The following is a 25,302-nucleotide window of genomic DNA, read 5'->3' as shown; positions in this document are numbered from 1 at the left end:
AAATTAAAGGGGTAGACTAAATTGAGATATGAGGGAACATAGACTATGTTGATGTGCAAAAAATGCGAGATATGCATGAGTTAAGGAAGACTGATGAATCAGAGAAGAAGTCTTAAACAGGTGTGTAGTTCAGATCTGACGTGGTTGGGTCTTGAGGGGGGTAAGGGTGATCTAGGATCTGGTGTTGGGCTCTTTTTCTTTTTGGCCGGTGTCTAAGTGAGCTTGTGATTCTGTATATGTTTGCCTGAAAAGCCACGTTTTTAGGTTTTTCTTAAAAGTTAGATGACAAGTTTCTTGGCGTAGATCCGGCGGTAGTGAGTTCCAGAGCGTGGGTCCGGCTGTTGAGAGTGCTCGTTTTGTTAGTGTGGTTTTGATCGGGAGAGCATATAAGGAACCTTTGTAGTTGTGCCTGATGGGTCTTTGTGATGTGTGAAGGCGGAGATGCGAGTTTAGATTTAGGTGGGCGATGCCTATGATATCCTTGTGGATCATTGATAGTGTCTTGTAGGTGATTCTAGCTTTTATGGGAAGCCAGTGTAGGCTGTGAAGAATAGGTGTTATATGGGCTCTTTTATTAGTGTTGGTGAGTAGCCTTGCTGCGGCATTCTGCACCATCTGTAATGGTCTGGTGGATAAAGCTGGAAGACCTAGCAGTAGAGAGTTGCAGTAGTCCAGCTTAGACAGAATTATAGACTGGACTACTAGCCGGAAGTCACTGAAGTGAAGAAGAGGTTTCAGATTTTTCAGCACTTGGAGTTTGAAATAGCATTCTTTAGTTGTGTTGGTAATGAAGGATTTTAGGTTAAATTTGTTGTCGAGACACATCCCCAGGTCTCTGACGGAGGTGGATAGGTTAGTATTTAGATTTGAGAATTGTGTTACGCTTTGGAAGTTGGTAGGGGTGTGGTTTTCGTCTGGTGAGATGATGAGGATTTCTGTCTTGTTTGGGTTGAGAATGAGGTTCAAGCTGGATAGGAGAGAGTTGATGGTTTGTAAGCAGATATTCCAATGCGCCCAAGTTTTTTGTAGTGATTCTGTGATGGGCATGAGAATCTGAATGTCATCAGCGAAAATATAATGTTTTAGCTTGAGGTTAGAGAGTAAGTGGCAGAGTGGAAGCAAGTAAATATTAAATAGTGTAGGAGAGAGAGATGATCCTTGTGGTACTCCTCGAGTTGATTTGATAGGATGCGATTCTTCATTGTTGATTTTTACTTTGTAGAATCTGTTCTCCAGGAACGATTGGAACCAGCTATGTGCTTCTCCTTGAATTCCTATGTCGGATAGCCGCTCGAGTAGTATGGTATGGTTGACTGTGTCGAATGCGGCGGATAGGTCGAGAAGTGTGTGCTTTCTTGTACCCCGCCCTGAATGTAGGAAGGGTGGGTAATAAATATTTCAAAATAAATAAATAAAGCCCAAGTAGGAGGCAGGGAGAGCATTACGTAACACAGTGTTTCCCAACTGGTGTGCTGTGGTTCACCTGCAGGCGTGCCACAAGAAGAGCCTGATAAGAAAAGTTGAGGCGACAGCAGGCTTCATTGCTTTTTTCCCAACCTGGACTGCAGGATGAACTCCAGCAAGCAGAGGGGGGTCAGAGAGCAGTACCTATCTGCTGCTGCTGCTTCCCTCTGGAAATGAAACTGCACAGGACCCTGTAGTCTTCCCAGACCTGCTGGCCATGTGCTGTTACTACTGCAGGGGGAACTCGGCAGAAGAGGAAAGCAGCAGCACCAGGTAAGCACTGCTTAGGTATTTGCCGGCTGCAGGAGATATGGGGGAAGGGAAGAAGCAGCAGCAGCAGCTGAATGTGTGGAGAGATGAGGGGGGAGGGAAAGAGGAATGTGCAATTCTGGTCGCTGCATCTCAAAAAAGATATAGTTGCACTGGAGAAAATACAGAGAAGGGCGACCAAAATGATAAGGGACATGGAACGGCTCCTCCTTGAGAAAAGGCTAAAGAGGTTAGGGCTGTTCAGCTTGGAGAAGAGATGGCTGAGGGGGGATATGATTGAGGTCTATAAAATCATGAAAGGACCTAAACAGGTAAATGTGAATCGGTTATTTACCCTTACGGATAATACAAGGACTAGGGGGCACGCCATGAAGTTAGCGAGCTGCACATTTAAAACAAATGGAGAAATTACTTACCTGATAATCTCGTTTTTCCTTAGTGTAGGCAGATGGACTCATTACAAATGGGTATAGTGTGCTCGTGCTAGCAGTTGGAGACGGATCTGACGTCAGCACGTGGTACATATACTCCTGCAGGAAGTGCAGGCGCTCAGTAATCTTCCTTGCAAAAGCTTTATGGATATATGTGTGACTGACCGATCAATTAACTGAACATGATTAACCTGACCGATTGACAGTAGCTGGAGACCGCCAGTGTTCTCAACCGGAAGGCGTCGACACCCGGCAGGGTGGATGCCCAATGTCAGAAAACATGGCTTACCTTGAATCGGTGAATTCCCATGTACATCGGCAGCCAGGCGGGATGCTGAGTCCATCTGCCTACACTAAGGAAAACGAGATTATCAGGTAAGTAATCTCTCCATTTCCTAGCGTGCAGCAGATGGACTCATTACAAATGGGATGTACAAAAGCTACTCCCGGACTGGGTGCGAGGCTGCCCGAGGTCCGTTTAGGATTGCCCTTGCAAATGCTGTGTCCTCCCTGGCCTGGACGTCCAGACGGTAAAATCTGGAGAAGGTATGGAGGGAGGACCACGTTGCCGCTCTGCATATCTCCACAGGCGACAGCATCCTAGTTTCTGCCCAGGAGGCCGCTTGCGCTCTGGTAGAGTGAGCCTTGACCCGTAGAGGTGGTGGTTTTCCCGTTTCTACGTAGCCCGCCTTGATAACTTCTTTGATCCAGCGAGCAATAGTCGCCCGTGAGGCCGCTTCTCCTTGCCTCTTCCCGCTGTGAAGGACGAACAGGTGGTCCTGTCTTTCGTACTGCTTCCGACATTTCCAGGTATCTGGACAATAGCCTGCCGATGTCGAGATGGCGCAGTATTCGACCTTCTTCCGACTTCTTCAAACCTTCCGTGGTTGGCAAGGATATGGTTTGGTTGAGGTGGAAGTGCGAGACTACCTTGGGTAAGAAGGAAGGAACCGTGCGAAGATGGATAGCCCCTGGGGTGATCCTGAGAAACGGATCGCGGCAGGACAGTGCTTGTAGCTCTGAGATGCGGCGTGCTGAACACACGGCCAGCAAGAACACTATCTTCAAGGTTAACAAACGGAGGGACAGGCCTCGGAGGGGTCTGAAGGCAGGTCCTGCTAGGAAATCCAACACTAGGTTGAGGTTCCACAGGGGCACTGGCCACTTCAGTGGCGGACGAATGTGTTTGACTCCTTTCAGGAAACGTGAGACGTCTGGGTGTTTGGCAATGGTGTTGCCGTCACTCCTGGGACCGTAGCAAGACAGCGCTGCTACCTGAACCTTGATGGAGCTGAGGGACAGACCCTTCTGAAGTCCATCTTGTAGGAAGTCCAAAATGATAGGAATCTTAGCGGCATGTGAATTGGTGCTGCGAGAATCGCACCAGGCTTCAAAAACTCTCCAGATCCTGATATATGTTAGTGATGTGGATAACTTGTGTGCTCGGAGGAGTGTATCTATTACTGGCCCCGAGTATCCCCTTTTCTTCAGTCTAGCCCTATCAATGGCCAGACCGTAAGAGAGAATTGAGCTGGATCCTCGTGGAGAATGGGACCTTGCCGCAGCAGGTCCCTGTGAGGGGGCAGGGGTAGAGGATCCCCTGCCAGCAGTCTTCTCATATCTGCGTACCAGGGTCTTCTTGGCCAGTCTGGGGCCACCAGAAGAACTAGGCTTCTGTGCCGCTGAATCTTGTGCAGAATGGCACCCAGCATGGGGGAAAGACATATAGCAGGATCCCCTGAGGCCATGGCTGTACCAGGGCGTTGATCCCCTGGGATAGAGGATCTCGCCTGCGACTGAAATATCTGGGTACTTGAGCGTTGGACCTGTCCGCTAGTAGGTCCATGCCCGGCGTCCCCCACTGGTCCATGATCATCTGGAAGGCCGTGGACGACAGCTGCCAGTCCCCCGGGTTTAGGCTTTCTCTGCTGAGGAAGTCTGCCGTGGCGTTGTCCTTCCCGGCGATGTGGACGGCGGAAATGTCCTGGAGATTTGCTTCCGCCCAAGCCATCAGGGGGGCTATTTCTAAGGATACCTGTCGGCTTCTAGTTCCACCCTGTCGGTTGATGTATGCCACCATGGTGGCATTGTCCGACATCACTCTGACTGCTCTGTTGCGAAGTCTGTGGGCAAATCGCAGGCATGCTAACCTGACTGCCCGTGCCTCTAGTCGGTTGATGTTCCACCCCGACTCTTCTCTGTTCCACCACCCTTGGGCGGTTAGTTCTTCGCAGTGTGCTCCCCAGCCGCTCAGGCTGGCATCTGTAGTGAGCAGGGTTCAGGTTGGAGAGGACATTTCTGACCCCCGGCTCATGTGGCCGGGCTGCAGCCACCACCGTAACTGATGCCGTACTCTGGCTGGTAGAGGTAGAAGCACGGTGTAGTTCTGTAATCGTGGGCTCCACCGAGATAGGAGGGCGCGTTGTAACAGTCTCATATGAGCCCGCGCCCATGGTACCTCTTCCAGAGTGGAGGCCATTAGGCCGAGGACCTGTAGATAATCCCAAGCTGTGGGCCGGGTGGCGCTCAGCAAAGTCTGCAAACGATTCCGGAGTTTTAATTCCCTCTTGGAGATCAGGCTGACTTTGTCTCCCTGGGTGTCGAATCGGACTCCGAGGTATTCCAGCGACTGTGAAGGCTGTAGGGAACTCTTGTTTGTGTTGACTACCCATCCTAGGCTTTCCAGACGAGATATTTATTTATTTATTTATTTTTAGATTTTTATAAACCGGTGTTCCTGTATTAAAATACAGATCACATCGGTTTACATTGAAACATAAAAATTACGCCAAGAGGCGGTACATATAACAAGGTTATAGAACTTGGAAAACATGGAAAACAGGTTCGAAAAATAACATTGAGAAAATTGTATAGTCTCTTTGAGAAACCAAATCATAAAATAAGGCGTAAATGTCTAAGATAAATGTGATCTGCAGAAGGGATTGCGATGGTGAGAAAATCTTGATAGCTGGAGGTAAAAAATAATCAAAGTTCTGGAAAAGCTTGGCTAAAGAGCCAGGTTTTAATTTTCTTTTTGAAGGAAGCGAAGCAGATCTCAAGGCGGATGTCTGGCGGGAGCATGTTCCATTGGACGGGTCCTGCTAAAGAGATGGTACGTTTCTGATGTAAGGATATTGTTGAAGGAACATAGAGTGTGCCTTTATAAGCTCCTCTGATAGGTCTAGATGAAGAGTGAAAACGAAGTTGGGTACTTAAGTGGAGTGGGGATATGTTGTAAATAGATTTAACTATTAACAACCAACAGATATAACTCTGTTGGTTGCCCGGTGGCTCTCCTCCGGTGACTTTGCCCTGATCAGCCAATCGTCTAGGTAGGGATGGACGAGAATTCCTTCCTTCCTGAGTGATGCCGCCACCACTACTATTACCTTGGTAAAGGTCCGTGGCGCGGTGGCTAACCCGAAGGGTAGAGCCCGGAACTGAAAGTGTTGTCCCAGGACTTTGAAGCGTAAGTAGCGCTGATGATCCCGATGGATTGGGATATGAAAATAAGCTTCTGACAGATCCAGGGATGTGAGATACTCCCCTGGCTGTATGGTACTTCGGACTGACTGCAGAGTTACCATGCGAAATCCTGGGACCCTTAAGTGCCGGTTGACCGACTTGAGGTCCAGGACGGGTCTGAAGGTGCCCCCCTTCTTGGGCACGATGAAATAAATGGAGTAATGCCCAGACTTTATCTCCCATTCAGGCACTGGGATTATGGCTTTTAGGGACAGGAGCCTTCCCAAGGTAGATTCCAGCTCCGCCTTCTTGAGGGACGGACAAGGAGATTCCACAAACTTGTCCGGAGGGAGGTGAAGGAAGTCCAGGTAATACCCTTCCCGGACAATGGCGAGGACCCACTGGTCCGAAGTAATCTCGACCCACCTGTGGTAGAATAGGGTTAGCCTGCCCCCTATGGCTTCGTCCCCCAGATGGGTCGGCTGATTCTCATCGTGGGGTGCGGCCGGGAACCGAACCTGAGCTGGTTCCCTGTTTGCTGTGCCTGGTCCGAAAGGACTGGTTCCTGATCTGAGAACGAGGTGCTTGGTAGCGAGTCCTGTAAGGGTTGAAGCGTTGAGAGCTTCTACCTCTGGAGGGCCTAGGAAAAGGGCGCTGGTTTTTCCTTGACTTGTCTTCTGGTAGACGGGGTAATGAAGAGGCTCCCCATTGTTAGCCAGCTTCTTGAGGTCGCTGCCGAACAGGAGGGATCCCTTAAAGGGCATTCTGGTAAGGCGCGTCTTGGAGGAGGAGTCGGCCGACCAATTTCGTAGCCAGAGCTGTCTCCTAGCTGCCACTGAGGATGACACTCCCTTGGCTGCCGTACGGACTAAGTCGGAGGCAGCGTCAGTGAGGAACGAGAGAGCTGATTCCATTTCTTCTCCCGGGGTGTTGTTCCTGGCTTGTGATGAACAGGAACGCGTCACCACGGTGCAGCAGGTCGCAATACGTAGGGACATGGCTGCCACCTCAAAGGCTTGTTTCAGAATGGCGTCCATGCGCCGGTCATGTGCATCCTTGAGGGCCGCCCCTCCCTCCACCGGAATGGTGGTGCGCTTCACAACTGCGCAAACTATGACGTCTACCTTGGGGCATGCCAGCAGCTCCTTGGTTGCTGGGTCCAGGGGGTACATGCCAGACAAGGCCCGACCCCCTTTGAATGAGGCCTCCGGCGCATTCCACTCGAGATCGATTAGCTACTGTGCTGCTTGTAGGAGGGGGAAGTGATGGGCCGTTTGCCGAAGGCCTTCCAGCAGGGGGTTCATTCTAGGTTCCCCTGGGGTGCCGTGGCCTGGGATAGCCAGCTCCGACAGGCATTGAGAGACCAGGTCTGGGAAATCCTCAAGAAAGAAGCATCTCATGGTTCGATACGGCTCTATCCCTGAGGGAAGTTCTCCCTCCTCGGGGAGCTCTTCTTCTTCCACAGAGCAATCTGAATCCCCATAAGTGGGGCTTCCGGGTGGCGGGTGGCCGTGCCTAGGTCTTGAGGGTCCAGGGGCAGGGTCCTCCGGTACATATGGGTCCGTTCGGGGATCAGACTGCATCTTGACAAAGGCGTGAATCCCCTTGAATAATTCCACCCATGACAGCGAAGCAGGTTCTAGCCTTAGGGGCACCAGGTCTCTAGGATTCCCTGGCTGCTCACCACGGCCTGCTAGGTCCGGGGTGTTCCCTGAGGAACTAGCAATTACGCTGGGCTGGGACCGGCCCTGGCCTGGAACTCCCAGGGATGGTCCAAGAAAACAAAGAGGTAGGTGATCTATGGTACCGTCAGGTGAACACAAAAGGAATAGATGCCTTTATCTTTTCCAAATACTTTATTGGTGCAGAGACGTTCCAGATATATTGCCCGACTCAGGCCGAGTTTCGCAACTTTCTAGCCCCTGCCTCAGGGGCTACAAATAAACAATCAGCATTGAACAAATAAATATCTCACAACAAATATGTTATTAAGATGTTATAAATATTAAAAAGAAATTTATATAAATTAATAAACATCCTTTTTAAACATTATAAAGATCTAAAATTAAAATAACAAATTTAATGATAAATTTAAAATAAATAAATAAACACAAAATTGAATACATAAACAAACATTATCAATGATTTGAATCCTGGAGGTAAAGTATTGTCTAATGTCATTGTCTAACGTCACTGTTATTTATTTATGTATTCAATTTTGTGTTTATTTATTTATTTTAAATTTATCATTAAATTTGTTATTTTAATTTTAGATCTTTATAATGTTTAAAAAGGATGTTTATTAATTTATATAAATTTCTTTTTAATATTTATAAGATCTTAATAACATATTTGTTGTGAGATATTTATTTGTTCAATGCTGATTGTTTATTTGTAGCCCCTGAGGCAGCGGCTAGAAAGCCGCGAAACTCGGCCTGAGTCGGGCAATATATCTGGAACGTCTCTGCACCAATAAAGTATTTGGAAAAGATAAAGGCATCTATTCCTTTTGTGTTCACCTGGAACTCCCAGGGCCTCCTCACATTGGGCACATAGGGAGTCTGCTTCCTTGCTCTGTGTGGCTCTGAGGTGGCATGCTGAGCAGAGGCCTAGAGCTCTTATGCCTGATTCTGGAGGCGCCGGCTCTGCGGACGCATGAGCTCTCATACGCTCCATCGCGTCTGTTATCTCTATGCGCTTTGCAATATGTGCGAAGATGTGCGCCTATCAGCGTGCGCCTATCAACTTGTGCCTATGGATGTGCGCCTCTCAATGTGCGCCTATCAATGTGCGCTTAGCAACGTGTGCCTATGAACGTGCGCCTCTCAACGTGCGCCTATCAATGTGTGCTTAGCAACGTGCACCTATCAACGTGCGCTTAGCAGCGTGCGCCTATCAACATGCGCTTAGCAACGTGCGCCTATCAACGCTATCAATTAGCAATGTGCGCCCAATTATTTTCGGGCGCCTAACATACGCGCCCGTTGCCTGTGCGCTGAGTCCGGTCTGAGCACTAGGGCGAGGCGGTGAACCAGGGCAGAAGGTGATGGCGAGCAGGCAGGCAAAATGGCGACCTCCTAGGCGGGCTGCCACGCAGGCAGACCCCGCTAATCCTTGCTTCCTCGGAGACCAGCAAAGTAAAGATGTACGCCTTACCTGATCTTGGGCGCTTCCCGGCCGCGACCCGGGCGGTCTCCGGCTGCGGGGGGAAAGGGTGATTACCGTCACCACCGTGCTCGAGGAAGTGCACCCGCTGCCTCTAGGCCGCGCCCGAACTCGTCTTGCTCGGGGGCCAAGTCCTCACCGCGAACGGATCGGGACCGAGGCTGCCTCTATGCCGCGCCCGAGCCCTTCTCACTCGGTGGCTAGGTCCCTGCCACGATTCGGCCACCGGACCGAGGCTCGTACCTCCGAGGGACCACGGAAATCACCTCGGGAAACTCAACTGGGGGAGGGACCCGATGGTATCACCGCAGGAGTGCGGGGCTCGTCTTCAGGTAGGACTTCTATGAATTTAGTCGTTAGAATTTGGAAAAACGCTCAGCGAGCGTGAGGGAGCTCCAAACTGCTTTGGAGACGGAAATTACTGAGCGCCTGCACTTCCTGCAGGGGTATATGTACCACGTGCTAACGTCAGATCCGTCTCCAACTGCTAGCACGAGCACACTATACCCCCATTTGTAATGAGTCCATCTGCTACACGCTAGGAAATCAGAGACAATTCTTTTTCTCTCAATGCACACTTAAGCTCTGGAATTCATTGGCAGAGGATGTGGTTAAGGAAGTTAGTGTAGTTGGGTTTACAAAATGGTTGGATAAGTTCCTGGAAGTGAAGTCCATAAACTGCTATTAATCAATAGGGAATAGCCACTAATTGCTGCCGGCATTAGTAGCATGGGATTTATTTAATGTTTGGGTACTTGCCAGGTAGTTGTGACTTGGATTGGCCACTGCTGGAGACAGGACACTGGGCTTGATGGACCCTTGGTCTAACCCAGTATGGCATATCTTATGTTCTTATAACTGGGCTCACTTGGTAACTTGTCTGCCTGAAGCAAAGGCTGCTGGGGAGGAGCCTGCTGTCATGCTACATGTAGGTACTAACATAGGAGAATGCAGGAAGGCAGGTCCTAAAAACCAAATTTAGGATTTTAGGTAGGAGATTGAAATTCACAACCTCCAGGGTAACATTCTCAGAAATGTCCAAGTTTTACATACAGGATCTCAGAGAAAGGCTGAGACCCAGAGTCTCAATATGTGGTGGAGACAATGGTGCAGGGAGAAGGACTTTACATTTATTAGGAACTGAGGAACATTTTGGGGAAAGGGGAGCCTATTCTGATAGGACTGGCACCTATCAACACGGTTAGCCCAGGAAAAACATCATTTGGAGACCCCAAAGGCCTCTGGTTAGAGAATGACTTAGACCGAAGGGGGCAACCTTTCATTGACCAAGAGCCATGGAATCAGAATGCACAGTATTTATTTAACAGCTTTTTTATACCGGTATTCATGGGTACATCATATCAGTTTACATGTAACTGAAAGAAACACAACAAACAGGGAATGGGAGAGGGGAGCAGGGGGTGAAGCAAAGCAAATATAAAAAAAGAGGAAAGATGAAAAAAAGGACAGGAAATTAATTATTGGAGGAACAGTACCTTGCAAATAGAGAACATAACATGGAACAGAAATTTGCAAATATACAATATAACATGGAAAATAACATATTTAAGAGAGTGTCTATTAAATGACCAGTACCAAGCAGCCTCATGTTTTCACCAACCTCTCGCTCTCTCTCAATCCCCCCACCAGTCACTCTCTCCCTCTCCCATCCTGTTTCCACCAATCTCTCTCTGTTCTGCCACCCTGTTCCCTCCAATATCTCTTTCAAGAACCCCCATCCTGTTATTACCACTTTTCAGACCTTCCACCAATCTCTTTCTTTCTCTCAATCCCCCCTACCTCATGGCCCCATAGTCCCCCTCTAAATCCCTCCAGCATACTCTCTCTCTGCAGCACCAGCATAGCACCCCTAATCCCTACAATAACAATGATGGGTGCTCAGATGCCCCAACATAACACTTTCTGCCCCACTTCCTGTGCTATAACGTTCCTCTCACCTCACCCTATAGATGCCCCTGTCACCATCTCTTATTCCCCTTGCCCTCTCTTTTTCTCTTTCCCTGTTCCTATGTCTCCTCTCTCTTTCCCTCCAATTCCCTCTCTGTCTCACTCTCCTACATCCTCAGCCATCACCTTTTCCAGATCTCACCCATACTCCTTCCATCGTCCCTCTGTCTGCAGGTCTCTCTCAAATATTCCACCTTCCCAATCACACCTCTGGCTCTTTTACTCCACCACCCCCATTATACCTATTCTGCTCTTATCCTCACCCCAAATCAGTGCTTCTAGTTCCGATACTCTCCTTATCCCCTAAATTTCCTTTAGGTTTCTATCACCCTCCCTCACTAACCTCTGTACCTTTCACACAACTTTTGCTCTGTCACTCTCCCTCCCCTTTCACCACCTCTCTTTCTCTGTCACTCATATGCACCCTCATCACCACCTCTAGCCTACCACCACTCTGACACTATTCTGCCTCTTTCACTACCTCCCCCCTATTACCACCTCTGGCTTTCTTGCCTCTCACTCAGGCTTTTTTGTGCCCCTCTAATGCCATTTCCCCAATTCTTTGAAACCCCTTCTTCCCCTATTCCTGGCTCTTGCATGTCCCTTCAACTCCCTCCCCCCTCCACACACACACACACTATTTCACATGCAGTCCCCCTTCGCACATGGCTTTCATACAACCCCATATCCTGGTCCTCTCTTCTTTCCTCTATTCCCCTCCACCCTAGCCCCATTACATCTGCTGCAGAGCATGTGGCAGGATGGACTTTGACGAGAGATAAGTTTCCAGATAATCCAGTTTGCATTGCTGACTTTAAAGAGACAGAGAGGAAGATGACATTCATTCCCTCTTCACCTCCTTCAGAGCATTCAGCTCCTCCTCACACTGTCCCCCAAAAATCATCACCCTCTTTAATTCTCCCAGCATTTGCCCTTTTTTATGTCACTCCCCTCAGAAGGTTTCAGCCCCTCACTTCCCCAATCATTCACCTCCCCTTGTACCACTCTTTCCCCAAACACTCACATCTCACACCTACTCCTACATTCACCCCTTCTCATATGCCATCCTGTCTCAAGCATTCACTGTCTTTCCCTCACCACAAACTATATTTGGGTTGGAGGAATCTAGGAGACAAATAGAAATGGCTTAAGAATGTAGTCCAGTGTGTAAGCAGAGTGGATGGTGTTAATGAAGGCTTTGACTTCTGTACAGCCCAAATATCTTTTATCAGTCATGATAAATATTTTTGACCATCCTGTCTATTTCCTAGACAGCCCATTTTACAATTGTGCACCCCCCTGCACTTGCCAACCCTGGATTTTATAACATGCGCGCAGTAGTGCGCGCATGTTATAAAATCAGGCATAGATTTGTTCGCGCTGGGTTGCGCGAACAAATCTACGCCTGTGCATAACTTTAAAAATGTACCCCAGATTGTTTCAGCTTTATATTGACATCAGCTGGCTACTTGCTGACATTTAAAGCATAGTTTTGTGCAGTATCTAAGCCTTACAAATGTTATTTCAACCTGTGTTGTGTTTGACCGTCTGCAGGATGGTCCTGCGATTGGCAGCACTCACCACCTATGCTCCTGTCCATCAGGTGTCTCCATAGGTGCGTGTGCATCCTTTCTTTAATGAAAGGTCTTGTGGTCGGAAATGGCCCACAGAGCCTTTTGATGATGTCACAGCTCACTGCACTCTTAAGGTGCCACCAGACTACCAGCAAAAGCAACAGTTTCTCCTGCAGTTGCAGTGCATGTTGCTCATTGTTGCCTTCTTTTGTTCCTGACCTGAGCCTTGCCCTTGGTCTCTGTTTACTCATGTTCCTGCTCCAGGCTCCTGTCCTTGCCTTGTTCCTGTCTCCATCTTGCCCCAGTTCCTAACGTTTGCTTTGTCTTCCTCTGCTCCTGCCTTCCCTCTTTGCTGCTTCTTCTTCTGGACTGATCTCTTATGCTTGACCTTGCCTGGATATTGAGGCTGTTCATCTCCTCCGGCCCTGACCTGTGCCTCGATACCATTGCTGCCTGCCTGCCCTGATCTTTGCCCAGATACTGACATCGCCTGATTGCTCCCTGCCTGACCCCTGGATTCTATGCATTCACTCTCAGGGACCTCGCCTAAGTCCTGCCGGCCAGAAAACCCATGTGCTCAATCTGCGGGGGAAGGGGGTGGTATAGGTGAAACAAGTCCTAGTCCCCACTGCTGTCGGCGGGAGCCTGGTGCGTTTGCCTATTAGGCTGCGTCAATCATGCCACAGTTTAAGGGCTCACTCCCTGTGACAACCTATATTCATAAATTTAAAACCCCCGTGTCTTTAGTTTGCCACCAATTTTTGATCACTCTGTTTACCTTCCTCTTTTTGTCATATTCCGAATGAACACTCAAGATCGCTTGAACATCAGCATGAGGAAATTCATTTCTGAAGACTGTCGTCAAATGATCCATAGTGAGCACTTCTCCATCTTTCATTTTATTATATATCTGCAGGAATGAAGAATTGGTTAAAAGGGGATTCAGGTATTTAACACCTATTTTCATGTTATTAAATTAAAGTTATTAAAACCTATTTTCAAAACATCTGTTTTATTAAATGCCTATAAAAAGAAAGATTCAAGCTATCTGCCCTACTCTAATTTAACAGCTATAATTTATCTAAACAGTTCTTTCTTTAGATTTCTCTGCAACTTTAGTATAACTAATTATATTTTCTATGCAGGGAAGGAAAAAGTATAACAACCACAATTATGGTGATTTACCAATTACAAAAAAAAGTCTAGAGGGTGAAGGTGGACATGTAATGTCAGCAGATGTGTGTAGATGAGTTCTTGCTTCTTCTGTGATTATCTCTGCTCCCAGGAATGGAATGCGTATGAATTAATTGGGATTTTATTGCAAGTCCAACTGTCGAGAAAGTTCTTTGGTTTTGGAACGTACAGTGAATAGCTTTTTCCTTGAGACAGACAATGGACTATTCCTGTACTATGCTTCAGATAGATTTGGGCTTATATATTGGCAAGGTGAGGTTTTTGAGTATTGCTTACATTCCAGACTTTTGACCTTGATGGTGACAGAATGGGAGTAAAACAAGGTAAAATAGCCAAAACTCTGCCAAAGTAAGCCAAGTCAATGATAGAAGAGGTCTGCTTAAGCAGAACAGATGAAAAAAAAATGCAGGCTGAAGTAATAATTCCCTTCTTAAAACTCCTTAGAAACATGAAATATGACAGCAGAAAAAGCCCGTAAAGCCCATCTGGTCTGCCTAACTCACTTCCTTTTGCAATGCCATGGACCATAATATATCGCTGGCTTTCCCTTAATTTTTTTTGCAATTAATAATCCTCCTTTTTAATCCCAATTGTTCTTGAATTCTATCACTGATTCTGCTTCCTGAGGGGGGTTGCTCAATGCAACTGCCACTTTTTCTGTGATTAAATATTTTTTTTAATCGATTCCTAATTCTATCCTCTTTGAACATCATGCCATGACAGTCTAGGATGGCGATACATTTAACTTGCAAGCTGGTCAAAAAGATGACCAGCACACATAGCAGAAAATCCTCAAATATCAAGAGATGCAGAGAACAAGAAAATGTGACGGAAAGGCAGAGAAATCGTTCTAGTTGTATTGGGTGCCACCGGCTTGACTAAAAAGAACTTCAAGGCCCATCATAGAAACAGAAATGATGGCAGAAGAAGACAATTAGGCCCATCCAGTCTGCCCAGAAAGCTTTCACACGTATTTTCTCATACTTATCTGTTACTCCGACCGCCGAGTTCAGGGCACTTATTGGTAGGTTTTTGATTCTAATTTCCTTCCACCCCCGCCATTGATGCAGAGAGCAGTGTTGGAACTGTATCAAAGTGAAGTATAAGGCTTAATGTTTGAGGGTAGTATCTGTCGTATAGAGCAAGTTACCCCGATGTTTGTATACTCATACTGCTCAGATCAATTCCTTGTTAGATGTTGGTTGGATGTAAATCCTATTTCTTCATTCCCCCCACCCACTCCCCACCATTGAAGCAGTGAGCTGCGCTGGATATGCATTCAAAGTGAAGTATCAGGCTTAATTGGTTCGGGGTAGTAACTGCTGCAACACGCAAGCTACTCCCTCGCTTATTTGTTTACCCAGACTGTGCAATTCAGTCCTTGTTGGTTGTTGTCTGAATGTAAATCCTCCTATCTTCATTCCCCCCTGCCGTTGAAGCAGAGAATACTGAAGCAGAGATTTACGCTGGATATGCATTGAAAGTGAAGTATCAGGCTTAATTGGTTTGGGGTAGTAGCCGCCGCAACAAGCAAGCTACTCCCACGCTTATTTGTTTACCCAGACTGTGCTACCTTGTTGGTTGTTGCCTGAATGCAAATCCTCTTTTCCACATTTCCTCTTGCCGTTGAAGCATACAGCAATGTTGGAGTCGCGTTAACCATGTGAACATTTATTGAATAAGGGTATTAATCACCAGGTAGAAGACGTCATTCCTGCAAGCCACCCCTATACCTCTTCTCTTCATTCCCATCCTCCAGGTTTTATGGATCCACAGTGTTTATCCCACACCCCTTTAAAATCCTTCACAGTTTTGGTCTTCACCACTTCCTCCGGAAGGGCATTCCAGGCATCCACCACCCTCTCCATGAAGAAATACTTCCTGACATAGGTTCTAAGTCTTCCTCCCTGGAGTTTTAAATCGTAACCCCTGGTTCTGCTGATTTTTTTCCAATGGAAAAGGTTTGTCGACTTTGGATCATCATGTGAGGTGATCCGGTCTTAGCGTCTGCAGTTGGTAATTAACTGGGCAACAACATTCTGTGTAAGTTGCAATACCCTCAACAAAAAATTTGGAACACCCAAATTTAAAAAAATAAATTGTGCATGTCTTTTTATACACCGCTTTGGGTGACCTGGATGGACCAGGAAAGCAGTAAATAAGAAATTTCAAATAAATAAGTCTATACATGTTGCCTATGCATAACACACCTTATGAACTCCAGAAGAAGCACTCTTTGGCACAATGCAAGCATTAAGAAGGACATTAGCAGTTAATTTGAGACATTGAGATCACTCTCAATGTACCCTGGCGTAAGAGAGAGGTTCATTCTCATCAAGGTAAGTGCAACGTCAACTATTTGGCGACATTACACCAGGTAAAGCAGACAGAGAAGAAATTTAATAGCTGACATGTCAATCCTACATTTTGTATTTCCCCAACCCAAACTATGTCAGAGTGAAACTGTTCTGTTTGTCTCAGAACCACTATGCTTAATGAGCAAGTTTGTTTACCATAGATAGCAGGATGAATTAGCCATGCTGTCTGGGAGCGCCCCTGAAGGCTCAATGCAGGAAATTCTCTTAGAATGTTGAAAGACATGTTCCTGCATGCCTGCACGGTACCTTCCTGTGCATCTGCTTGTATCACCTCAGTTTGTGAGAAGGCATAGAGCATAGGGCAGAAGTAGTCACTAGTAGACAGAGCAGGCAGAGAATAGAATTGTCCAGGGAAAAGGGTGGGGAAGCATGGCTAATTCATCCTGCTATCTACGGAAAACACTGTTTACGGTAAGCAAACTTGCTTTTTTCCTGCAGATAAACAGGCTGAATTAGTCGTGCTGTCTGGGAGTCCCCAGCTAGGGAATGGAGCACATCTGTGTATGCGAGCAGAGAGATGGAGGATGCTCGTAAGGGAGGAGGATTCGCTGTGCAGCATGCCCCCGAGGTGGTGGACAGTTCAAGAGTTGGTAGCATAACGCAATATTTCCTGCCCCATGGATACGTTGGTACTGGCATGCTGTTGAAGGCAGTAATAAGACGTGAATGTATGCAATGAGGACCATGTAGCTGCTTTGCAGACGTCCTGAATGGGCACTTGTTGTAGATGTGCAATAGACACAGCAACTGCCCTCAATTGGTGTGCTTGGGCTTTGGAGGACAACTTTTCACACTTAGACAAGTAGCAGAAGTAGATGAACTGAGTTACTGGCAGACCTAGAGCATTTGGGTTGTAGGAAAAGCTGACATGGGTTGGGATTGTTGGGACCACTGGGATTTCAGTCCCCACTAAAGGTGACATATCAAGACGTGTGTGTGGGACCACATAATGGCTGCTGACTGTGACTTAGCAATGGCAGAACTTGACGTGTTGTCAGGCGGGTGAGGCTCTTTAATGTTGAAATGAGCACCTGGAAGGTGCAAATTCTGTCCTCCAGAAGGATGCCAATAGTTTGTTTGGTGGTGTCTGAGACATTTGGTTTAAGGAAGGTGTCTATAAAAGTGGAGAGAGGTTCAAGTAAAGACCCTACTGCCGATACTATCGGTCTGCCGGGCGGATCAGTGATTGATTTGTGAATTTTCGGTAATACATATAGAGTTGGCATTATTGGGTTCTCTACTTTAAGGAAGTTTAATTCCTTATTGGTCAAATATCCCATGTCACCTGCAATTAGAAACAATAAATAAAAATAGAATCATTAATATATCATCAAGAATTCTAAGTAACGATGAAATCAGCATACTTAATAAAGGTTTGTCATTCATCCCTACGCCACCTTACAATGCCTTTCGCGCAAGGGTTGAATTATTCAAATTTACAAGAAAACTAAAAATAATTGAATTTTTTTCTAAGGTTGGATCAGAATATACAGATGTATCTATAGTAAAAAAACAAACAAACCAGTACATGGATCCCCCCAGGAGTTGTCAATCCAGTGATACATACCTATGAAACTTTGGTACTGCAAGAAATACATAAACTTGAAAACAAAGGCTCCCAGAAATTTCATAATATTATGAAAAATTAGAAAGAGGCAATAAATAATTTGAGGAATAGCCCTTATATTATTATTAAATCGCCTGAGAAAGGTGGATCCATTGTGGTGATGGACACCAACAAATACATAAAAGAGATTGAATGGCAACTATCAGATCAATCTTTCTACCTTAAACTGAATCATAATCCTACTGTTACAATTAAACGAGAAATGGATGATTTATTAAAAATTGCAGGTGACATGGGATATTTGACCAATAAGGAATTAAACTTCCTTAAAGTAGAGAACCCAATAATGCCAACTCTATATGTATTACCGAAAATTCACAAATTAATCACCGATCCACCCGGCAGACTGATAGTATCGGCAATAGGGTCTTTACTTGAACCTCTCTCCACTTTTATAGACACCTTCCTTAAACCAAATGTCTCAGGGACACTATCTTACATAAGAGATTCCTCACACTTCATCACTACTTTAGGAACAATTGAGAGTCCGAATGAAGACATTATAATGGTGCCATTAGCTATAGAAGCTCTATATACCAACATCCCCCAATTAGCTTCACTAGATATCATCGCTCATCAATTAGAGAAACGCATTACACATAAACGAATTCCCAATGAATTTCTGATCAATTTAGCAGAAATAGCACTAACTAAAAAATGTTTCTGTTTTAATAAAAAAAATTTTCAACAGGTTAAAGGAGTAGCCACGGGGTCCACAATGGCCCCATCGGTGGCAAACTTGTATGTAGCCAAATTTGAAAGTGATTTCTTAACAGATCATGGATTCAAAGAGAATATTATATTATGGAAAAGATTAATTGATAATGTTTTTCTGTTGTGGAAGGGTAATATAGAATTTTTAAAGAAGTTTTTTACTTGCTTAAACACTTTATTTATTTAAAATCTTTTCTATTCCGTCATTTGGTCATGCACCATCACAACGGTTTACAGAGAGGCACATATATTTAATGTTCAGCTTGGGTCATACTATCTTACAAAGTGCCAATATAGTCTTGGTTACATGTTTCAATAATACAATCTATATGAAAGGTGACATGGATCTTGTTGCTATGCAAACTTTTTCTCTTTTGTTGGCAAACCACAGAGGCTGAAGGGCCTGCATCAGCACTCCTCACTGAAAGGCCTACATTAACACTGTTCGCTGAGTTTGCATAAACATTCTCAGCATTTTGCCTATCTCGTTCTGAACAGACACAAAGTCTGCATGTCTTAAGCTCTTAACCTCTGCCTTAGATACAGCATGAGAGATTGTAGCCATAGCAACGTAGGCATGCACGCAGGCAACATGTTGTATCAGCACGAAGGACGTATTAGCCAATCATATACTGTATAGTAGTTGCTGTGGAATTCTGTAACTCAAGATAATAAAAACAACATCCTCAGACTGGAGGAGGAGGAATGCTGGCTCCCTAAGAATCCTGTCTGAAATGCCTCTTCTTTCCCTGCGTCGCTACATCTGGTGGCCCCAAGCCGTGAAAGACTCATACTCACTCGAGCTGGAAAAGCTTAGGTGCACCTCTTCGGTAAACTCGCTCCACAGTTGTAAGTATTTTTTCAGCGAGTTTGCCCCCACATTCGTGAGTATGGGGGAACAGCCAGCTCAGCAAACGAGTCATGCACAAGAGCTGGCGCAATTGGTAAGAAATCATTTCTTGATTAACAAAGGAGAGGTTATTAATGTCAGACTAGGAGATATAAAAAGTCTGTTGAAAGAAATACACAACAGATGTCCTTGGTATCCGGAAGCTGGTTCTTTTGAGATACAGATTTGGGTTAACTTAGGGAATGCTTTGCATACCTCCCCACGTGCCCCACTACAACATCTCTTACTTTGGCAAAAATGTACAGAAGCCATAGAATATCTGGGCACACACATTCACAAGACACTGTCTCCACCTGAGGCTCCGGTGGCGTCCTCAGAAAAATCCCAGCACATCCAAGAGCCTGAAATCCAAGAAACTAACTTTCCTCCACCTCCCCCTCCAACCCCCTCACCACAGACTACCTCCCTGTACCCCCAGCTGCCACTGCCTGTGACTGTCGTTGATTCTGCATTACTGACTTGTCCAGATAAGATTCCATCTCAAAACACCGCTCCCAGTAATGATTTATGTACTGCGGTCTGCATGGAATTTCAACAAAAAGAACGGGGGAAAGAAAAACTCACAGGAGAGGAATTATTAAAGGGGCTTCAAGCATTTTCCATCACGGAGGTACCTCATGCCGAGGGTGAACTTCAATATCAGTGGTTAGCACTGCTTTACACTATTTTAACAGAAACAGACATTCATTCCACCTATTCTCGTGGGCTGTTAGAGGGACTTGTGAAAGGCTATAAATTAATTCCCCAAGATTGGAAACATCTGGCACATCTCCCTGATCAACTTTACGGGGTGGGACAATCTGCAACGCTGGAACAGTCAGCAGTGGGGGCGCCTTCTGCTGTAGCATTTCCAGCGCTTAATTGTTGTGCCCCTACAGCCTTTAAGCAGGTTCCAGATTCAGGTACAGCCACAAAATCATTTACAATGACTCATCAGGCAGCTACAGAATCCTACATACAGTTTATAGAACGGCTGCAAAAAGCTATTCAGTGTCAGGTAAACAGCCTAGAGGCCAGCGGTGAACTCCTAAAGAACTTAGCCTTTGAAAACACAAATGCAGATTGTAGACAAACTCTGCAATCCATAGTCAGTAAACTAGACATGCTCCAGGCTTGCATAGATATTAGCACTCATGCCTTTATGGACACACTGGCAGCCAACTTGAACACAGGTCAATTTCAAAAGGTAAAAGGGACATGTTTCAATTGTAAAAAGCCTGGTCATTTTAAACAGCAGTGCCGTGCCCCAGGTGGCGGTGCTGGCTCCTCTGGGGCCTCCAAATTTCGTCCAAAAACAGTATGCCCAAAATGCAAAAAAGGTTTCCATTGGGCAAATCAGTGTAGAAGTGCCCCGAGGAGGGAAACATACCAAGGCACTGATTCTTGTCTGCAGAAAGAGGCTGGATGAGAGACATTACCCCGCCCCTAGGAATGTCATAGCAGCAGAGCTGAAAATAACTCCCAGGAAAACTGTCTTTCCTGAAATTCTTTTTCTGACCTTTTCTTTGCTTTACTATTATAAAGAGTATTATTGAGAAGTATAAAGACTGCGAGTGTTTTCTATAGTAAATTAAGATTAACTGCCGGCCTTCTTTGAATTCTTTGTAAGCGTACAGTCCACAGATAATGATTTGAACTCCCTGCAAAAAGCAGGTAATAATTCCTTTAAAATCTCAGAGTATTGCGGTGCTCTGAAAATGAACATAATATTTTCAAATTGATAATGCAGTTTATTAATCCCTAAAATTTCAAGTGTTTTACAGAATTTTAAAGCTAGTTTGATAATGTTTAACATCCCAAGAATGGCTTTCATTTTCATTTGTGAAGTATTTCTGCATGAATGAATTGTTTGGACGGAACGGAATGTGTTTACCAGCTGGTATGAGAACTGAAGTTTTTTTCAGCTTCAGTTCTACAACAATTGCAGCAGTTTAATCAGCATACAAAGACAGGAAAATCTCTAACATACTATTTTACATTATTTTATAATACACATGCAAACATAAGATGACTTACAGGATCACAAGCGGCCATATCAGTCCTACGCTCCCTTCCTCGGACTCAGAATTTAACCCTTGCCTAAGCTATTAGCACAAGGAAGCCTGTTTCTCTTATAGAAGTAAAAGATTTTCTTTTTCAAACTGTCCAGCATACTTAATGAATGTTTAATCAGAAGTGATACTAGTTTATTTGCCATGTTTAGATTTAATTTCTGAATTTTTTTTTGAATGAAGTGAATATTTGGCAAAGTTTTGCAATGACATACTTTCTTGTTCCTTTTTATACGTTCTTCCTATCTTATTCTTGTTTAGTCTAACTGTTTTGCTTTCTGCCCTGTACTATGACATTGTAAGAACAATTAGATTTAATTTCAGACATTGTTTGATATTGAAAAAGTATTCACTAGTGTTTAAAAGTTTAGAACATGAATATGCTAAATCAGTTAAAGGGTTAACAGCAAAAATCAGTGACTAGGGAGAGAGGAGAAGGGGGGTCGAGCTAGTGAGCTGAAGAAAACTTAGGTTTCGTTTTGTTTAAACACAGACAGTTTATGTAGAGTTAAAACATGAAGCAAATGTAATGCTTGCATTATTGATGCAATTCAATAATTGAGATACTTCTTTTATATGCATGTGTACTGTCCTTTATTTTTTTTTCTCTCATTTCTCTTTCGCAGAATGATTGTTGGCTTTCAGCTTGCATTGCAAGTGTACATAATTTGCATTCTTACTGCAATATTCATTTTATGACAGAGTAGGTTAATATAGAATCTGTTTCCAAGAGATCAGCAAATCCTTGCTAGTTTCTGGTTAAAGTTGTCTAGTTATGTTATCATTTGCTGGTACATTTTTTTTTATAAGGATTTGTAGATTAAGTAAGTTAGTTACACGGTACCGATTTTTAAGTTTCTCTTCCTAATTCCTGTATCTGTTATCTGATTATCAAGCGCATGCGATATTTCTCTCTCATAACACATACTTAATACCTTTTCTTCCTGAATTATCTCCTGCTCCAAACCTCTTCTGCCCTCAACTTTCAATGCTGAACTTTATACTTTCAAACTTCTTTAATACTGAGCTGAGGTTACTGACAGTTACAAGCAGTATTAAGTATTAGTTTTTCTTTCTTTTCAAAGGTTCTCCCTTCATCTTACGGGAGGAAATTAAAGTTAACAACAAGACAGAAAGAGTGAAGAGCGGGGGGGCTAGTGTGGGCTGAACAGCGTTTCTCAAGCAAAAAATTAAGTTTAGTTTGGTTTAATCAGAGGAGAGAACTTGATTCTATGAATTAAAACCTTTAAATTTAGAAACAGACTCCTGAAGCAGTTAAAGATATTGAGAATAATATAGCCATAATTTAGCAAGAAAGTTTAATTTTGTTTACAGTGAATAAAAAATCTGTATCTTGCCAGTATAGGAAGTGTGGAGTTGAAAAGGTTTTTTTTTTTAAGAATTTTTGTTTCTTTAAATAGAGCGTCGTTATTGGAAGTTGTTTAAAAGGTGTGTGTATGTGTATAAGACAGAGTTGTGAATGGTAATTATGGGAGAAAAGACAGAGAATTGAGATTGTTTTGATAGTACAGAGAGACATTGAAAAAAGTTATGATTTCTATTCTTTCACAAGCAATCACTGTTAGGGGTTGCTACATTTTTTCCTGCAAATCCAAATTGATTTTATTAAATTGTATAGTAGACTTAATTCTAATTTTTTCCTGTGTGCCAGATTTTAATATTTTCCAGATTGACAGCCTTCCTGCCATGAGAGATGAGAAGATGAACACTTTGCAGCTTATTTTTTTTTCATTTTAAACAGAATTCTGATTTTTGTTTTCTACTGGATCGATCCAAAAAATTTTTTTTTCCACATTTCCAAATTTTTTTTCACATTTTTCACATATTTTTTTTCACACATCTTTTGATTTTTGATCTTTGCTCTAATTTTATTTCTGATACATCTTGATATGAATTTTGAGCTCCAATTATGTGTTATCTGTTGTCTGTTTGATGTTACGAAGATGAATATTTGTAGGATGGATGAATATGTGTCAGTCTTATGTAACATATGTTTAATGTAATGTCTGAAATACTTGTTGTTTGTGGTTCAGCCTCCTGCAATTGACTTTTCCTTCACATGATTAATTTGAATTTATGCTATTTTACTATATTAGGAACTCATACCACATTTAGGCCTTGATGAATGAAAAATTGATACACCTTGCTGAAAGATTGACTACAACATTTTTCCAAACATTTTCCAACCACATTTTGATTTCATTTTTTTGCTCAAAAATATGTGTTCATTGTTTGCCTTCTGTCTTTTGTGTTATGTGTCTGTCCTGACACCTGAAACATTGCTGTGAGTGAAATATATATTTTTATGTAATTGTCTATACACTTGTTTCTTCATTTGTTTTTAATAATAAAGTGGGAAAACATTATATAAGATTAGTATAGTAGAGTTATAGCCATGATAGAATCCTCTCATTAATTAATTTGAATTTGACTGACTACACCATTGATTTTCAGAAATCATCCCATCAAGCCTTTTCCATGCCTTTGCCACAGAGGACATCCTGCAGCCATCATTAGAAACTGCACTGTTGATACTTTTTGCCTAATTTTCTCTTTGCATTTGTTTTGCTCTAGATGTGTTTCTCTTGCTTAGATGAGAACCTGTTATCCTTCTGACACCACAATCAGCCTTCCAAAGGTTGCACACATCAACTTTACATTACTCACATTAGGAGCCACTTATATGCTAATGTTATCTGGCAAATGGATGTTACTCACTATTCTCCTTTTGCCTTGGAAATTTTTATATGTAACCATTGACACTTTCTCACATTTTCTATGGGCCACCCCACAAAAAAAGGGGAGGCCACCAAGCATGTTATTAATCACTGTATAAGAATCTTTTCAGTCATGGGATTGCCTTCTGTTTTAAAAACTGATAATGGCCCTGCTTATAGCAGCCATTCCTTCAATGATTTTTGTCAACATTGGAACATCAAACACATATTTGGCATCCCTTACCACTCCACTCACTGACAGGCTGTCGTGGAGTAAGACAGCCTTTGTACAAACACAAACTAAAAGCAGGAATTGCCCCGAGTACTGTTTACCTTAAATCATTTAAACATATCATATTCCATTCAAGCCACAGCAGTGGACAATTATTTTGGGAACAGGATTAGCAATCCACAACCATTAGTTTTGTATAGAATATTATCTAACTATGTTTAGCATGACCCTATCCCCTTATTATCATGGGGAAAAGGATATGCTATTGTGCTTTCTCCCTCAGGGTTCCTTAAGCCGTGGAGAGATGGCGTAGCACCAAGAACTGCAGAATTCGATTTCAAACTTCTCCCTGAGTCTTCACAACCCCCAATCCATACAGCTCCTGGAACAGCAGGGACTTGAAAAAACTCCAGAGAACTTTTTGCCTTCTCCAGAGAACGTTTTGCTTGCTACATTTACTTGCTTGAATGCCAATTCATTGACAATTGTGATGTGCATCTTCTTATTCTGCATTCTCCCTCGTGCCATGGCAATATCTGAACAAGAACTATGACAATTCAATATGTACGTTACCGATGCACAGACTTTATCACAACTATTGAATCAAACAGATTGCTGGGTTTGCATGTACATGCCAACCATTCCAGAGAAGGACTATTGATGCTTGCAGTTCTATTTAACCTATCAGGATGGACTGCTTACCCATGGACTTACAGAACGGTCTTTATAAATTCACCAGTCAATTACACAGTAATGCATTTGGATAGTAGGGTACAAGAGAACGCTGATTTTTGTTGGGAATATACTAATGACAGTATCATAGGGCTCAAGATAGGGAAATACCCATATTGCAATCACACATTCATCCTGCACCACAACATGTCCAGAATACACTCCTTCCTTAATATAACCATTACTGAACACATGCACAATTTCATAACATCTGACTTGGCAGGTCTCAGAAAGACAATTCTCATTGTATTACTTTGTATTGTTATTTTAATATGTTGCTGTTGCTGTATTCATTTGCTTACCCAATTTGGCTAACATACTTTTACCTAATTCACTACGTAAGGATTTCCTTTAAATTTAAAGAAAAGGTGAGATGTTGCTATGCAAAC

General features: G+C 43.9%; 1 protein-coding gene across 3 annotated transcripts in view; it reads right to left on the bottom strand.

Annotated features, from left to right (window-relative positions):
• Nucleotides 1-25,302, bottom strand: part of UGGT2 (UDP-glucose glycoprotein glucosyltransferase 2) — a 1,031,439-nt gene that overhangs the window by 506,582 nt on the left and 499,555 nt on the right. For all 3 annotated transcript variants that reach the window (XM_029604715.1, XM_029604718.1, XM_029604716.1), the window contains exon 16: nt 13,116-13,247. In XM_029604715.1, the coding sequence (XP_029460575.1) occupies nt 13,116-13,247 (132 nt within the window). The remainder of the gene's footprint in view (nt 1-13,115; nt 13,248-25,302) is intronic.

Source organism: Rhinatrema bivittatum, chromosome 5 (assembly GCF_901001135.1).
Source record: "Rhinatrema bivittatum chromosome 5, aRhiBiv1.1, whole genome shotgun sequence".
Classification (NCBI taxonomy): Eukaryota; Metazoa; Chordata; class Amphibia; order Gymnophiona; family Rhinatrematidae; genus Rhinatrema; species Rhinatrema bivittatum.
The sequence above is the reverse complement of the archived record's forward strand: the minus strand, read 5'-3'. Positions and strand labels throughout refer to the sequence as shown.